Genomic DNA, 18,168 nt, shown 5'->3' on the forward strand with positions numbered 1-18,168 from the left:
AGAAAGTAACCCAGCTGCAGTAGCCTGTACCAACTAGAGTTTCACAGTTGACTTTAAGGGCAGACCCATGTAGTGTACGTTACAGTAGGTTACTGTGGCCGTTGCTGTGTGTAGCCGGATCAGCGGAGTCAAGGTAGGGGGCCATCTCCTGGGAGGAGAAGATGAAATAAAGCGTTCAGCTTTGCTTCTCTAGGAACAATGCTTGATCCAGAATAAACCCTTGGGTCTCCCCCCTCCCAAAATCTTTTATTTGAATCAAAACAGTTCACAATAGAAATACAAAATTGTGTATAACATATTAAAGGCTATAATCATCATCAACGGAGAGTTCAAACTGCATTGCAGTATGTATATGTGATTATTATTTTGTGATAACTACATTTCTGTTTACTTAACATCGTAAGTTAAGAGCAATTTTAAACTTGAAAATAAAGCCATGTTCAATTCACTGCTAACTTCATTGTCTCATTTTCAAGAGTGCATAATTAAGAATTTTTGATAGAGTATGGTTACCAAATTTAGTTTGTTGTTGGAAAGATAGTCAATAAATGGTTGGCACTAGCCCTTAGGTCTTGACTTGAGTCGGTCAATGTCGGGCGGACCCTGTGAAAGTGGGGGACGCAGTGTCATTCTAGACCTCAGTCTTCTTCCCAACTTGCATCTGCCTCCCTTTTGTCCAGATTAATTTTCAACTACTTTACCCTTGGCCATTTGATCAGAGGCACAGGCGCTGTCTTGACAGCCTCTCTCTCTCTCCCATGTCTACCTACCTACTCGGAGACCTTGGCTCTGTCCTTCCGCACCAGCCGACAGCACACACCCACTTTGTATCCCTGTGCAAGGTACTTCGTTTATCACCTAAACTGGCCTCTCCCTTCTTTTGCATAGCTTGCGCTGTTTTTCAACATTTCGTTGTTGACAGGTTTACGTGGAGCAGTTATGTTTGGAGCGCTCCATGACATCACAGCAGATCAGCCAGTAGCTGCGGGTGGTAACCGGCTAGCGGGAGCCTGTTTCTTTTTTACCCTGTAACACAAAGAGAGAGAGATATGATACGTTATCAGATTCCTGGAAGCAATTAAATAGTAGGTTTCCCAGGCTTGAACAATGCGCTTTACTACATTTGTGGAAAGGACTAAAGTAAGTTGTATTTCTTAAGGCCCTTCAGTTTCTGAACACTCGGGGTGTTCCCTACACATAGCAAATTGTTCCTCCTGCTGTGCCTCCCCCCCCCCCCCGGCCGCCGCTGCCAGCTTCTGTAGGTTGCAAGCTGTCAAAAACGCCTGACTTGTTTTTCTAGAGCAAGCTTTGGAAGGGCGGGATAAATTTGCTGGGGGATTAAAATAAATGCCAGCCAGGAGAAGCTTGGAGCAGCAATGGCAGCTTCCTTATGCTGAAGACCCAGATGGTGGGTACCTGTTGGCCGGACACCAAGAGTTGGAGAAGACAGCAGCTGGAACCAGGCTTACCGCAAGAGGGAAGGGTTAGAGAGTTGGCGGCACGCCAGTAATGTTCAAAGCAGAAGAAGTCCTGGTGAGCTGGGATCTTGGAGGGTGGGAATTTCAGGGCTGAAATGCAAGCAATTGTTGTGGACTTTGGGAGTTTAATCTGCAGGACGGGAACCTTGAAATTCGGCCAAAGTATGCATGGACTACATAGAGTCCCAGAGTTGGAAGGGGCCTTTCAGACCATCTAGTCCAGTCCCCTGTCCAGTGCAGGGACAACCTCAAGCATCCCTGACAAGGATTTGTCCAGCTGTTCTTTGAAGACGGGCGGGGGGGGGGAACCTGCACCATCCCTAGGCAGCCAATTCCACTGCCGAATTACTCTTAACAGGAAGGATTTTTTTCCTCATGTCCCACTGGAACCTTCCCTCTTGGAGTTTAAACCCATTGTTTTTGAGTCCTATCCTCCGTTCCCAACAAGAACAGCTCCCTCCCCTCCTCTAAGTAACTTGTAAAGCCTCCGTCGCATAGAAGACAGCCTTGTTGCTTCTAGGACCCAGTATCACACCCAAAAAGCACCACAAAAGTAGAATATCCAGAGCTACAGTCGGCTTTTTATTCCAAAACCACCTTGCACCGTTTGCATCTTGTTATTCTATAACAATTGTGCCCTTGCCTCTTAGTGCAGCTCCTGGCTTTTGTCGCTCCTGCTTTTTGTTGTGTGGTGTGGTTTCTCCCAGTTCGATTCTGTCTCTGCAACCAGGCCTCGGTTGTGATTGTGACATCCTAGAGGGGAGCAGCTGGCTGGCTGGCTGATCAGTCAAATGTATTCAGTTCCGAAATAAGCTCTGCTCCGGTCTCTCCCCCTCTCCCCCCAATTGCATAATTTGACTGATTGTGATCGCATATTTTAAAATTACCAGAAATCAAAGCAGGAAAATGGATATAGATGCTTTTTTTTTTTTACTGCAAGCTGCATTAACAAGGGGTACGCAACGAATGCTCCTTTTTCTGTGTCTCTCTTCTTCTTCTTAAAGACAGTAATAGGAGAAAATTGGTTTTGAAACAGAATAAAAGTCCTTTTCAGAGGAAAATCACCTCTTTCAAGGTACCTTTGCTGAAAGTAAAATAGTCAATGATGAAAGGTGGTTGTGTGATTGTCTTTCATTTTAGAGAGGGAGGCTGGGCCAGATGGGGGTCTCCGGGGAAAGACAAGATTGGAATAATTACATGGTAACGAAGTCTTGTTGTGAAATTAGCATCTGAAGAAAATAGTGAAAAAAGAGCCCTTTTATTCTTGAATGCTTCATTAGTAAGAGGAAAGTGGACCAATTTGGCAACTTCAGGCACCTGTTCAGGATTAAATAACTTTTCCCTGGGCTCATCTTCCCTTGAAAGTTCCTCACGTGTTGCTGAACTCTTTAACTGCGGAGGGAAACTTACCCTTTTGGTCTTTGGGTTTTTTAAAAAGGGGCCACCAAGGCACTTCCTTACACTGCAGGGGGCCTGAGGGAGTTTTCCCCAAAAGGTGTGAACTAAACCCAGTTCCATTCAGCCTTCCGAAGTTCGCTTGCAGACATTTTAGCTGAGGGCGTTGGCGGAGAGGCTGTGTCTGCTCTACAGGCGCTTGTCCAGAAATGGAACCTCCCTGCTAAAGAGAACCAGGTGTCGCGGCTCGAGGCATTGGGTTGGATTCTGCAGATCCGTTCTGCTAATAAAGGTGGCCCTTTGGCCTGGCTCAAGCAGCCTCCTGCTGCTCGTGTGAGCGGGGGGGGGGGGGGGGAAGGTGAGTGAAATCCAGCCCATTGTATACTAGCTGAAGTTTAAAATAAAGTTCGGAGGCCTGAAGTGTGTGTCTCTTTTAAGTATGAGAGAGAGAAAAGGTGGCAAAAGTCAGAGCCCCTTGGAGGCCCAAGTCTGTGCTGAGCCTGGGTGTTGTCAGTGAGCCACGCCAGTGGCTGGCAGTGGTTTCCTGGCATGAGGGCTGTGCTTGTGAGGAGACTATCTGTTAGGAGTCTGCATGCTCTTCCTCAGACCCAGTGAGCCAATCCAGATTCTTGTCCTGAGGTACACAGAGGCCTTCCGTTGTTGCTTTGGACCACTGAGTTGGCTACCTCTGGAAGTCCTTCTTTGGAAGGCCTCCTGGACCAGTCCCTGCTGGCCACCCACTCCCCCTGCAGCTTCCCTGCGGCTCAGAAGGCGTGAGGTTGAGGATAGTCCGCCTAGGTTGGGTGGGAGCCGGTGGAGCTGCTGAGGGGCGGCAGGTGCTGACAAGCAGGTCCCGGTCGGTCAGCTGAGAGGTGAAAGCCATCCATTTCCCCCAGCATTTGTCCGTGGCATTCAGGGGGAGGGTATATGGCTAAATCACACTGACGCAGCCATTAACCAGTTCTCTCCACCTAGAGGAGGGAGGCTCTTTTCAGACACTATTACCTGTGATGGAAAAATACCCCCGGGGTTGTTGCCGTCCATCTGAGTTGAAACGCTACCTCTTGAAGCTCACAGCACTATCTGTGCCTCTTCCTTTCGTGCGCCCCCCCCCCCCCCCATCTTTTTGGCTTATGTAAAGTGCCCTGTTCATTGTGAATGGCAAGGAAATAACATGGAGCATTTCGTGGAGTGTTTTCAGTGCTCCGAGTCCTTCGTGCACATTTTCTTCCTTACAACATCCCTCTAAAGCAGGCCAGTATCACCATAGCCATATCGTCCTTGGGGCTGAGAAAACGGCTCGGCAGAGGCAGAATTCTGTCTGGGAACCTTCCTGGATCACAGCTCGTTTTCTTGGCTGCACCAATTTATTATTATTATTATTATTTATAATGGTAAAATTTTTAAATTATAGCTATTAAACTATTACTGTTCATACTGTTTTCCAGCCATTTTAGGCAAACTGATTGACAAAGCGGCAGCAGAGCAACTCTGGCATGTCTTGGATAACTCATGAACTCTGAACCCTTTTCAGTGTTGTTTCATGCCGAGCGAGCTGTGGGACGGAGACAGCTCTAGTTGACGACCTCTGCCTGAATGTAGCAGACAAAGGCCCTGTTGCTTTGTTGCTCCTCCGGGATCTGTCTGCAGCCTTTGATACAGTAGATCCTGCCATCCTGTTGAGGCATTTAGAGGCAGAAGTGGGTGTCCGGGGCTGTGCCTTGGAGTTGTTCTTCATGGAACAGACTCAAAAGGTTGCTGTTGGAGACCAGCTATCTTGTGAGGCCCTGCAGGGCGCAATCTTATCTCCCATGTTATCCAACCTTTATGTAAAGCCTTCAGGAGAAATCACTTGTAGGTTTGGAATTGGATGCTGTCAATATGTGGATCAACTCAAAAGTCAGCTCGGAGATTTCACTTGGTGCAGAATGCCACAGCGCAGTTGTTATCAGCAGCTCAGTGGAGCATGTATATCACTCCCAGTCTGCAGACACTCGTTCCATTGGCTGCCCATCAGTTACTGGGCTCAGTTCAAGGTTTTGACTATCCCATTCAGAGCCCTTCGCAAGCCCCAGTCCCTCCTAACTGCAGAACCGCCTCCCCCTATGCTCTGCCACGGCAGCTTTGCTTATCTAAACAGGGCCTTCTGCAGGTGCCACCCTGCAAATGGGCAAAATCAGCAGTTGCCCCTACGCGCGTGCATTCTCTGTAGTGCCCCCCCACCCCCACCCTCTGGAATGGCCTGCTTGAAGAGGTCAGTAAAGCCCCCACTCTGTTTCCCCCAAACTTTGCAAAACGGAGTGATTCAGGAGGGCTTTTTTAAACTCGGGCATTAGGGCTGTGCTGTAAGGAAGTGGTTCAGGGATAGGGACTGTAGACTGTATTGCTGTGTACTCTCTTGCTGTCCGTTTGCTTCTAGGTGGTAGTTTCTGCATTGCTTAATACGTCGTGTCAAACGGTTTATGTTTTTTCAGCATAGCTTCAGGTCTGTGTTGGGTTTCCGCTTGTTTTCAGATTTCTGCAGCTCACTCCCTGTTGTGTTGTTTATTGAGTGTCTCAGCCTCAGAATGTATTGACTTACACCGTGCAATCTGCCTTGAGTCTCAGAGAAAAGGCAGGCTATATGTAGCACAAATAAATAAATATTACCGTTTTCTGCTTTGTTGTGATCTATTTGCTCTTTGATTTTGGCTGCTCCTGATTTTCTGTGGATCATTTTTGTGAACTGTTAATTTAATGGGCAATCGAGCATGAAGTTGGCGAGCTAGTCCACAAGCCATTCCTTTGCTTGGGGCCTGCGTGGCCAACCCTTTGGGGCTGGTGTGCAAGTGGCTCAGGGCTTGTGGCCACTGCCTGTGGCTCAGAACCTGGGGCGTGGCAAAGGCCCCCTCTCCCTGATCAGCCTGGGTGAGTCTGGCCTGGGAATTCCAGCGCAGGGCATGCGTTTGCTGTCGCTTTTTCCTCCCTGCTTGTTTTTATATATATCATTTATATTCCGCCCTCCCCGCCAGGGAGTGTTGTGTGCCATGTGGCTGTGAGGACTCCCTAGCTCAGTCAGTAGTGGAGCTGCTGTGGACACATCCAGGCATTCTTGTTTTGGATCTATCTTAGTTCTTTCTCCCATTTCTCTCCTTTCTGACACGCCTCCACACCCAAGGATCTGCCTTCTGTAGACTCCACTCTTTCTGTATGGATGGCAGGAAGATCTTTCCCAGCACCTGAGAACCATTAACTGGGGATTCTGGATATTGGGCTCAGATCCTTCTGGGTGCAGCAGAGCAGGTGCTCCAACAGTGACCTCCCCTAGATGTGTGCACAGGGGAAAATAGCCTTTGAACGCAGAGGGCCCTGCTGTATCCACAGCACTGCTCCCTTTCTGCCAGGGCATGTCGCTGATGCAAACTCTCTCTGGCTTTCTCCGACTGAACTCTCTCCTACTTTCCCCTACTTTCCGTGAATATCTGCTCCCCTCCCCTTGCTTGTTGGTTCCTTGGGAAGGGCCTGGTTGCTGTAAATGCTCTCTAGAGAGGAAAGCGGATAAACATGAGAGCAGCACTTCTGGATTGGGCAGAGACTCATCTGGGCTATCTTGTTTCCAGCTGTGTCCAGCTGTGGATACCTCCAGGCAGCTTTTCAGGGGGGTGGGATCTGTCATTTGCCTTGAGCCTCTGGTGGTCAGAGGGGTGCTGCCTGCCTGGGCAGGTTCCATGTAGCCATTGATGGACCCCTCCCCGCTCCATCAGTGCTCTTAATTGCATCTATTGCTCCTGGGTCATACAAATGTGCATTCATATGTGCAGAATTTTGAATAAGCCTGAGGCATCTGTCTTTGCTTTTGCTGCAAGCAGAAGGTAATATCAACAACAACATTCGATTTATATCCCGCCCTTCAGGACAACTTAACGCCCCCTCATAGCACTTTACAAAGTATGCCATTATTATCCCCACAACAAAACACCCTGTGAGGTGGGAGGGGCTGAGAGAGCTCTGAGAGAGCTGTGACTGGCCCAAGGCTACCCAGTTGGCTTCTAGCGGAGAAGTGGGGAATCAAACCCGGCTCTCCAGATTAGAGTCCTGCCACTCTTAACCACAACACCAAACTGGCTCTCAAATTGCCAGAAGAAGCCAAGTGCCATGGAAATGAGAATAACTTGCCAGTTACTCCTTGTTTCCTTCCCGTTCCTCTTTTCATGTTGGCAAGGAAAGACAATCCAAAGGTTTCATTATCTGCTTTTCTCTCCCCTGCCCAGATCCGTGAAAAAATTATAGATGATCTGGTCACAAATGGGTTTGGGCCAGTGCTGAATTTCTCACTATATATGAAACACATGAGGAATGTAGTTGAGAGAATGAAAGAAAGTGTGTGTGTGTGTGGGGGGGGGGGGATCAAATTAACCATCCATGTCTTTGAGATGTCTGTAGTTCAACACAATGCAGATCTCTGTTTTATTTCTTCAGACACCTCCAGGGTGTGTGTGTGTAGCGAGGGAGAACAGTGCATGCTGTCTAACTGTCCGTCATATGCTGGACCAAAGAGCAGTTCAGAGTTCATTCACGTTCTGTCTGTACAGTCTCCCTGTCCTCCATTAGCAATCTTTTCATCCCTTTGTAGTTTAACAGTCTCTCCCTTGCTGGTTTCCTACTTCTCATGTATGTAAAGAAATTTCTCTTGGTCCTGTATGGATTTTATAATGTGCCCCTCAGTTTTTTCTCTTGCCTTATTGTCAATTTGCATTTGTCAACTTGCGCCAGAGTTTGTATTCCTTTAGTTCATTTGGGCAAGATGCCCACATTTTAAAGGAAGCATCTTGTCTTAGAGTTTCTTTGATCACGCTCATTAGCCATGTTGGCATCCTCTTGGACTCAGCATATTCCCTAATGTGTAGTACAAATTATATCTGAGCTTCTAGTGTTGTGGTTTTTAATAACCTCGATGCATCCTAAGAATACTTAACCCGTTGGACACCTCCTTTAAACTTTGACTAGTTGTGAAAATGTTCCCCCTTTGAAATGAAATGCGATCCTGCTGGAGTTTCTGGGCATCTTTGGATTGTGAGATCTGGGGGTTTGTTTCGGCACAGTGCGGACTTCAATCCTGTACTTAAGCTTGGGTACCACTTAAAGATTGGCTCCTTGTGGGCTCCATGCGCAACTGTTTGAAGGCTCAATTGTTTGTTGGGAGTAGTAGAAACATCACCTCTCTTTCACATCCTTACATGCATGTCTGTTTTCCCAGTCCCTGCGAAGTATTTTCAGTGGCCTGCTGGGATGCCTCTTTTGAGGCCACTCTTAAAGAGTTTCGGTTGGGAGGCCCAGTGTGTGTTGCTACACTTTGGAGGCAGAGCATTTCCACTTGTAATAGTTCTGTGACCCCTCTTAAATATGGCCCTTCATTGGATTCAGAGGAGTGTTAGTCTGTAGTTGCAAAATAGAAAAGAGTCTGGTAGCACCTTTAAGACTAACCAACTTTATTGTAGCATAAGCTTTCGAGAACCACAGCTCTCTTTGTCAGATGCATCTGACGGTTAATCTTAAAGGTGCTACTGGACTCTTTTCTTTGTTGGATTCGGCATTGCCTGAGATTTATAGAACAGGACCACCCCTGTAGATAGCCATGGCCCATAGATTCTTTCACTGGGTTTCTGCGGTGCCCACTGTCTCTCTTTTTTTGTACCAAGCTTCACAGTTCTACTGTTTTGGAGAAAAGGCTCCTGTCCTTAACCCAGAAACACAGACATGTTGCCTTTTTCTCCAGATGACCCGTTGGGTGCAATTTTCAAACCATTTTTGGTTTCTTTTAAGTAGCTTTCGGTTTCATCCCAGTTTTAGCCTGTCTCTCCTTTGTGGACCGGAGACATACAGTTATTTGTTCATTACCCTAATGGATGAGTCTGCTGTCCTTGGATGACAAGAAAGTGTAGGGTGTGGGGTCCTGATGAACTGACTGACTGCCTTCTGGGTTTTTTGTTTGCTTGCTTGTTTTCCTTTCCTGAATTTGAGATTGTAAGGATTTGCTTTAGTTTCACCTGCATAATTACTTCTGGGCACATTTGGCACATTGTATTGGAGAACATCACCTGCTGCTGTTGGCCTATTCAGAATGATTTATTAGATGGATGGCTGTTGATCACTTTTGAAGGAGGGGAGAATCTGCTGCCGTCTTGCATCTGCTGCTTCGGTGAGGCTGCTGATCGTCCCCCTCCATGTTTCTCTGATAATAGCCTCTAATTATTATCTCAATAAATGGTCAAGGTGAATAGTTTGAAAGTCATTCACACTGCAATACTACAGACCTCTTCCTGGGATTAAGCTCCATTGCATAGACCTGAATAGGATTCTGAGAGGTCCTTTTGAGGATTTTCCTCTTGAATTGGGTTGGATTAAGGGGGAGGGGAGACAACCCCAGCCCCTCTTTCCTTGCAGGTCTCTCTGCACAAATATTGATGGTTTGCTCTTTCAGGATTTGCATTCAGGCCTGTTCCCACACATGCTGCTGTGTGGATGGGCACAGAGTAGTCAAGGGAGTGAAAAGTCATGGCTGTAGGGATCGGATGTGTAGAGTTCTGTTAAAGGACTCTGCTTGGATTGTGCCCATTCACACCGTGAGCTGGTGCTTGCATGCTTTATTACACAGCTTACTTAAAGCAATAGATTTGGAGGGTAGTAATAATAGCAGACAAGCAGGTGGTTGCCTTGTTATGATGGGAGCAGGGGAAGCAATATTTGGATTCTGTCAGAATAAAATACTTGTTTCTTAAGCATTAAAAAAAAATCCCTTGCTGTGTTTAGAAAGGTAGTATGTCAGAAAGGAACGGTCTCCACTTAACCATGTCTGAAATGTACTGGTTTTCTTAATGCAGAGTTCTCATTTTAACATGATTACTAATCCAGAGGAGTTAGCCGTGTTAGTCTGTAGTAGCAAAATAGTAAAGAGTCCAGTAGCACCTCTAAGACTAACCAACTTTATTATAGCATAAGCTTTCGAGAACCACAGCTCTCTTCGTCAGATGCATCGTCAGCTTTCGAGAACCACAGCTCTCTTCGTCTTAGTCTTAGTCTTAAAAGTGCTACTGGACTCTTTACTATTTTAACATGAGGGAGTATCCAGGTGTGTGTGTGTGCGTGCGTGCGTGCGTGTGTGTGTGTGTGTGTGTGTGTGAGATTCTCACCCCCACCCCCAGTTTGCAGTCAGAAGTGTTGCAGCCCCCGGAGGCTTTATTCTGATCATGCAGATCAGCTCCTGCCCTGAAGCCTGTCGGTGATGCCAGGATCAGACTGAATTGTTTGCCACTGTGGGCAAGATCAGTGAAGAAATGCAAGCAAAAGTGAATTTAAATCACATCTATTTAAAGCAGTCATCCATTATATTAGATGTCTGGGGAGCGCTGATTCTCAAAAGCTCATGCCCAGCAACTCTGTTTGGTCTTTAAGGTGCTACTGGACCCCAGTCCAGCTTTAAATCGATAGCTTCAAACATGCATGTACTCTTTCAGAATTGAATCATCCTCCCCCCCCCCCCAACACTTTGAGTCAAAGTCTCTTTTTCGACGTAAAAGAACAAGCTGGGGACAAAAAAAGTGACATTTGAGGTCAAGCATTAGCCATATGACATTTTGTTGTATGTGTTGATTATGCAAATTGTGATTATTTAAACTCTCTCGTGGATGTTTACTTTCCATGTCAGCCCTAATCTCCTGCTTCTGGAAATTTCTGGGCTTTTGCATAAGTGAGCTTGCTTAGGCCCTTTATACACAGGAAGAGCTACACAAACATCCTCAGTCAGTGTCCCCGTGCTTCGTTCTGTGTTTCTCAGCAGATGCAAATTCTGGACTGAAAAGGCACGTGACCAAAGGGTTTGGCTTATGCTCCTAAGCAGCGTAAGGGCTTTGTCTCGCTGTACACTTCATGTGCTGTAGCAACCAGTTAGCATGCCGCCTGGTTTCAGAAAATAAATGAATTCAGAAGTTGGATTTTAAGTCAGTGATTTCTTTTTCATGACTTAAATGGCTTCGATAAGAAATCACCCAACCCTGTAATGGTGCAGAGCAATGGGAAAAGACAGCAGACCCTCCCAGCATGTGCAGAGTGCCTTTCCCATGCACACCTTGATTTTTGCAAACCAAACGTGGTCTGCCAATGGTATCTCTTTTTCCCCTCTCATTTCACTTCTTAGGTATGCAGGCCTTTCCCCCAAGCAACTGTCAGTAAATTTTTGCACAAGACCACAATGGAACACAACCCTTGCCCGAAAGATGGAGTCTGCTCTGCTAACGCTTCTAGTCTTGGACTTCCTCCATCGGCCAGACTGTTCTCAAGGCTGGAGGGAGAGTGTCAGGCGTAATCGAGCATAATTTTGCTGCACATTCCGGTTCATGGAGAATAACTCTGTACAGTGAACATGGGTAGAGCCAAGTGGTATCTTTGGCCTCCCCCCCCCCCCTTACCTCCATCCCACCTTGGCCGATTCCAGACAGCCCTCCCCATGCCGAAACGTCGTGCGTTGTCGCGCGGGAAACGCGAAATACCGCGTTTTCGCACGACGTTTCGGCATGGGGAGGCCCGTCTGGAATCGGCCCTTGACTTCCATTCTCTAGATTTCAACTAAAGTCTTGGCTATGTTGGCTGAAAAGCCCCTGAGCAATGCTGGTGGGCTTCCACTCCATCCTCCCTCTGGCCACAGTGCGGAATGAGTTGCATGCTGGGATACTGGAGGCTGCAAGGCAGGGAGCGCGGCTTCTCCTTGGCGCTTGCTCCATTCTGTTTCCTAAAACTTGGCCCATCTGCGTGCTTGGACTCTTATATCTGAGGAGCTGGCTGATAAAACTGGATCATGTTTGGAAACCTTTTCAGTCAAAATAAATAAAAAAGAGTTTTGCTGAAAGTGCTTCTTGATATCATACTTGCCCTGTAGGGCTTCCCTCCCCGCTTCAACCAGAAACGGCACTAAAGGCCTGTATCATACAATTAGTATTCCTGGATTTATTGTACTCTCTACTAGTGCACACAGAAAGGAAGGGAAAGGATTCTGTGTACTCAGATTTCCCAGGTTTTCAGCAATAGGGCCAGAAATGGCCCGATGAAGACTTTGTCCGCTCCTAGAGGCACGAAGCTCTGAGAATAACTGAGAGTTGAAAAGGGGCGGGGATGGAGGGAGGTGGGAAAATTACATTGGCTTGCTCAAGAGACTACAGGCTTTCAGGGGCTTAAAGAGAGACGGGGGGGGGCTTGGTTTTTTTCCCCCATTCCTCGTGAGCCCCCAGTTGCACAGGGTAGTTCTGTGGTACGGCTTTCATCCTCTCTCCAGCCAGAAGTGAGTGCTGCACAATAAAATGATGAAAATGTCAAGAGCAGAATATTTTGTAGAAGGGGCATGATTCAGTTTGGGCAACGAGGTGTAATGTATTTTCTTTTATGGTTGGTTTTGTTCTGCTTAGTGCTAGGAAGGGTGCTGAAACTCTGTCCCTTCTTGATGCTGGGACCCTTAATTTGCACCCTTTCTGGTTTCAGGTGCAGAGGAGTTAGCCGTGTTAGTCTGTAGTAGCAAAATCAAAAAGAGTCCAGTAGCACCTTTAAGACTAACCAACTTTATCGTAGCATAAGCTTTCGAGAACCACAGTTCTCTTCATCAGATGCATCTGACGAAGAGAACTGTGATTCTCGAAAGTTTATGCTACAATAAAGTTGGTTAGTCTTAAAGGTGCTACTGGACTCTTTTTGATTCTCTGGTTTCAGCGTCAGCGCATGCACTACGCACTTCTTCAGTGGCAGCGAGGGATAGAAACGTGGTTTCTGATTTGAAAGCCTCAGTTCTCAGGAAGCTGAATTCTGCATTCTGTGTCATGCCCCTCCCCGCAATAGGGGGTAGAGCACCTACCGCCCCGCAGCCTTCCCTCTTCCCTTTGTCATTGGTCAGTGGTTGTGTTGCTCTCAGTTTAAATCCTGTTTTTTTGACTGACAATTTTCTCTTTTGGGTTCCGTGCAGTGCATTCTGGAGTGGCGGTGCCTGAACCCTCCCAGCCCCTTCAGCCATGTTGGCCTGCCTGCAGAGGACGCAAAATCCCCCCAGCCAGCACCTGGCATGTCCGAACAAGACCCTGGAGCCACGCAAGTGTGAGTGTACCTCGACTAGCCCGTTGTGCAGCTAACTCTCAACCCTTCGCTGCTTTCACAGGGACCAAAGCTGTTACCGGTGTTGGGTGTTCACGTTGGGGTATTCTGCGAAGCGTACTTGAGTCGTTGTCTGCTGTGCAGGATATTCTGGGGGTATCTTCTGCTTTGCTTCCTCAAGGGGAGGTGATTCCAGACAGGTCAGCAGGTTTGTGTAGCAGCATAATAACAGAGGAGTCCAGTGGCGCCTTGGAAGTTAACAGAATTTATTCCGGCTGTGGCCGTGGACATCCTGAGAGGGAGGAAACACGAGCCTCTGAACAAGCATTAATGCAGCATTGGCATGACGTTGTCATTGTGCCGATGTGGGGAAAAGCACCAGGCAGCAGTGACTTGTGTACGAGGCAACCAGAAGAGGGAAGAAGAGCCTAGCAACCCCCCCGCCCCTTTCCAAGCAGGAAGAGCGAGCGGCTGGCCCTTCTTCCTCCCTTTTGATGTTCTCTCGCCTTATTGAAAAAGACATTTATTTAGCTGATAATTAAAAAGAACAGGAAAAGCAGATGGGAAGCAGGCGGGGGGGGGGAGCAGCTCGCAGGGGGGAGAGCTGGTGGGTAGAAGGAGCAGCAGAGATAAGCAGATTTGAACCTGAGTCGCCATGGCAGAGAGAGAGAGAGAGAGAGAGAGTGGCCCTGGTGAGAAGAGAGCTGCCCGGCGGAGTCCTGGGGCTTCCTCGGACAATACCCTGCCGCCAGGGTCACCTGCTCCCAGGTTGCTGCTGGCCCCGCTTCTTTTTTCCTTTCCTCCTTTTAAAATTCCTTCCTCTCGCCCCTGTAATTACTTCTCTGGGTTTTGCTTTGGCTCTGCAATTCCTGATGAGTTGGCCTTTCTGATAAGCCGTAAACTAGTTACATTAAAATAGGTTTGGAAAGGTCACTCCGGCAAAGCACCTGTTTCTTGCCGACTTTGTCTCTCAGTCCAAAGCTATGATTAAATGTATATTTAATGAGCCCGGGTTTAGGCAGGCGGCTCTGACCTCCCTGGCTGGCAGAGGCACATTAGGATGCTTGACGGATGAATAATGTGTTTTAAACGGGGCCCCTTTGCGGACCGGCATGCACCCCCTTTCCAGGTCTGTGAAATATTCCCAGCAGAACCTTTTGTCTAGATACTGCCGCTCAGCTTGCTAGTGCGGCAGCCCAAATTGGGTATTTGGGGAGATGCCCGTCCCCCACATGTGCACGTCTGGGCTACTGCTTGTGTTCTGGCTGCTGCACAGTTGCAACTGGGGAAGAGGACGGGGTTGGGTTTCTTAGACGTATGTCATTGCTGCACTGTTGGAGAAATCGGGATGCTTTTGCGGGGTGGGGAACTCTTCCCCCATGTATTCATACAGAGGATGTGGGGACACGTTCTCAGGCACGTACTCCTTTCACATTCTGGCCAGACCCTTTGGGATGCACCGTTGCTCCACAAGACGTTTTGGACTGTGTCCAGTGCTCCCCTCTGGGTGCGCATGGCAGGGGATCATTTGGGGAGGGGGCTGGTGAGCTGCCTTTCTCAGAGGTTCAACTATTGTTTGTCTGCTTCTTGGGCGTTCCTGATAAGAGTCCCTGGAGGTCGCAGTTAAGGATGCTGGCCTGCAGCTGCACTGATACCCTCTCCTCAGACATTGAAACTGTCCAGTGCATACTTAATAAATAAAAGGGTGACACTCAAGACATCCAGAGCAATGACAGGAACAAAATCGCAGCATAGCAAGTGTAAAGCTGTAGCACATCTTCCAGAGCTTTCCTTGGAAGGGTGGGTTTTGCAGTTTTCTCCAGATTTTAATACACCTCTTGAAGCTTATTCCAGGGCCCTGGAGTTACTCCTGAAAAGACCCTGCTCCATGCAGTACGAAGGATGATGGAAGGCAAAGGGGGCTTTAGGGTATAGCTCCCTGCTCTGCCGCCCGCCAGCATCTTCAGGGCAAATTATGCAAATTTGTTTTATTGTGCATGCTTTTCAGAATAACAGGCTTTCTTGGCTTAAGATACAGTGGTTTTATGTTGACTGCAGGGTGTATTCAGCCCTGTACATCCTCTCAGACACGCAGCCCCTTTCTGTGTCCTGCAGCCATCTTCCTCTGTGCAAATTTAGTTGGCTGGAGGCTTGGTCAGTCCACCTTCTGCCTGTGTTTGCCGCTGTTCTTAATCAGAGTTTTAGCTGATCAACAGATTCTCATCATTATGAAAGAGAGGCAGCTGGCTCCCTCCTCTTGCCTCCTGCTATTTTAAATTAAATTTCAGGTGACATTCAGGGCTGTGCATCTGTCTTTGGATGTAATCCACTCTTCTTGTTTATTGCACATGCAATAAGCTGGGGGGAGAGATAAGTGTGGCACAGCTGAATTCATGGTGTTGGGGGGGGCATTTTGGGCTGTGTGAAGGGACATACATGTATGGGCCTCCTGGCTTTTCCTCTGAGCCCTTGCTTACGTAATCAAAAAAGATAAGCGCTTCTTAAAACTAGACACGATTTAGAAGCGCCTCTGATTACTTAATTTGCTCCTGAGTATCTTGGTAATGATCTTTATGGGCCTTATTTCTTGTCCTCTGGCATCGTTTCCGCCGATATTAAACGAGACAAGCTCATGGGATGGCCGTGGTCTGGCCCGCCACGGCTGCAAAATCCTATTATCCTGCCTGGGCTGCTGATTAATTTTTGTATTAATTTTGCGTCAAAGGTGAGCCTGCTAATATTTGCCCCCCTGCCTGTGCTGGGAACGGTGGGAGAGGCTGACATTTCTAAGTCTCTCTCTTGTTAATTGGGGTCCTTTTTGTTCCAGCGGGCCCCATGGAACCGGTAAAGAACACAGAGAGTTGGTAGCTTCGCTGCAACGAATTAATTGAGGCTTTCCCACATCCTGCCACAGAATTTGCTTTTCCCTCTTGGGGTTTTCAGTCACCTTCCCTATCCCATTTTGCTGTCTTTGCGTTCTTCTTTCCCCCAGGCTATTCTTCTTGTGCATAGAAAGCCTTGCTTGCTACTGTTCATACGGTGAATACCCCCTTGCCTCCCCCAAACAAACCAAGTTATCTTCCAAGGAAACCTAGGTTGGGCACTGAGGCTTAGCTGTCCCAAACATACCGTGCCAACTCCACTCTCTGGCTGCCAGAGGGTTTCCAGGCCCAATTTAAAGTTCTGGTTATAATCTTTAAATGAAGTAAACTCCTGTTAAGTTCTTGGAAATGAGCAAAATGCTTTTCTGCTCAAAATGTACAGCATAAAAAAAATCTGAGGAGTGTTTTTTCAGTTTATCCAGTGGAAAAATTTGGAATTTGGGGAGAACAATGAAGAAAACTCAAGATTAATTACCCCCCCCCCCCTTGGAACAAATGCAATGTGTTAAGATAGCAGCAGTCTGCCCATTTTTCTCTGGAGTGTACTTGCTAGAAAACTAAGCCAATTAATACAATTTTATTTGCTAACTAAGTTATAAGAGATGCATTGTATATTGTTAAAGCAGCAAAATAAGTTTAGATTTGATAGGAAGGCAAGTATTGCATATCTTTCAATTTCTCCCAAAATTTTTAATTTTTTTTCCTGGGAAAAAGTAGCTATTATTCCCGTGGCTTGAACTGTCTGGCCCGTGCAGGTTTCTAGTGCTGTTCAGAAATGAATGCAAATACCCATTGGGCATTCCTTCCTTGCCCCGCCCCCAAGCTTGGAACCTGAGATGAGACAACTTGAACTTGCCTTTGCATTTTGAGGAGGGCAGAGAGCAGCTGCTTTGCATGCCCAAAAGTCCTGGCTTCATTCCCTGGAGTCTGCAGTTAAAAAGATCTCAGGTCACAGGTATGGAGAAAGGCACAGAAAGCAAGAGGGAACTAGGTAGGCGGAGGCTCTGAAGGCAGCCCTTGTATATGGGCAGCTGCTCCTGAAATGGTGTTCCCTGTTGAGTTCCAGGAAGGGCAGAAAGCTTTCCCTTTGCAGAGAAGGTCCTTTCTCGTTATGATTAACTTAGTAATAGATTTTCCCCTTCCCTTAAAAAGTTGGTGGCACGATTTCTGTGCTAGGAAGCATCAGAATGCAGTGCTGTGAGGTTTTGGAATAAATCAGTAACCCAGGCAGTGGTATAGACAGTTTCCTCGTAGGCATAAGAGTTTTGAGTCTAGTTGACCCTCAGTTGGAGGCTTGTCTTTCACTCTAAGAGATCTGTATGATTTCTGCAAGAAGCTCCAAGGGGCTCTTGAGCTTCCTTTTTGGCATCCTCTTGTGCCCGTAGCACAGCCTGAAGCCCGTTTACCCAGAAATGAGCAGGGCAGAAAGATTCCGTTTCCTTCTCTGTCCTTCGTGCGTTGAATTACAAGAGGGCACACCTGTTTGCACGAGGTGCGTGGTACAAAGCCCTGCTTGTGCAGCCTCCTCCTCGTGTGTTCTGGGATACGGGTCTGTCTGCTTAGAGGCAAATAAAGGAACTGTGATCAGAACAGATTCCTCTTCGGCTCGCCATTCCAGTGCGAAGCTTCAAGGCCTGAGGTCTGAAGATGTCCGCAGGCCAGTTCCGGGGTTAAGTGTCCCAGATGACCAGCTGAGCAAAGTGGACATTCCTTCTCTCGGGCTGAGAGGCACAAATGTCCGTGGTCTGCCACAGGGTGCAGGAGTTATTAATGCCAATAATGCCCAGTGTCAGCAGTCAATATACATTCTCCAGGACTGTTTCTTGTACGTAGAAAAGGGAGTTTTTATTCTGTGTCTGCCTAGAAGCAAGCAGATTTTGCCCAGCCTTTTGCTCGACTGCCATCCATCAGCAAGGCAAGGAGACCAAACCTTGGACCCCCCCCCCCCCCAAGCTGAAGGCCTTCCCATCTCATTAATTGCACCAGACTCCTTTTTTCTTTTCCTTTTCTCCCCCCACCCCCACGTGGATAGAAGCATGGAGCTTTATTTAAATTATAAATCAAACACCACCCTGCGCCCAGCCCCGCTTGCTCCTTTGCAGCTGTGTAGCCGTGGCTTATATTTTAATTAAATGTCACTTTCTGTGTGCCTCCTGACTTCTCCCCCCCCCCCTTCCTTTTTGCATCTGCTGTAGCTCCAGCTGCTGGTTTGGTGCACGCAGGAAGTCTAAGCGGCTATAATTGCTCAAGATCGATATTCTGCTCTAAGAGCTGTTTGAAAAATTATAATTAATAATGCTTCTCTG

General features: G+C 47.5%; 1 protein-coding gene across 1 annotated transcript in view; it reads left to right on the top strand.

Annotated features, from left to right (window-relative positions):
- Positions 1–18,168, top strand: part of FAM222A (family with sequence similarity 222 member A) — a 99,893-nt gene that overhangs the window by 42,425 nt on the left and 39,300 nt on the right. Inside the window, exon 2 of the mRNA XM_054995913.1 lies at positions 12,856–12,983. Coding sequence (XP_054851888.1) covers positions 12,902–12,983 — 82 coding nt within the window. The 5' untranslated portion in view covers positions 12,856–12,901. The remainder of the gene's footprint in view (positions 1–12,855; positions 12,984–18,168) is intronic.

This window comes from Eublepharis macularius, chromosome 13, assembly GCF_028583425.1.
Source record: "Eublepharis macularius isolate TG4126 chromosome 13, MPM_Emac_v1.0, whole genome shotgun sequence".
Lineage (NCBI taxonomy): Eukaryota > Metazoa > Chordata > Lepidosauria > Squamata > Eublepharidae > Eublepharis > Eublepharis macularius.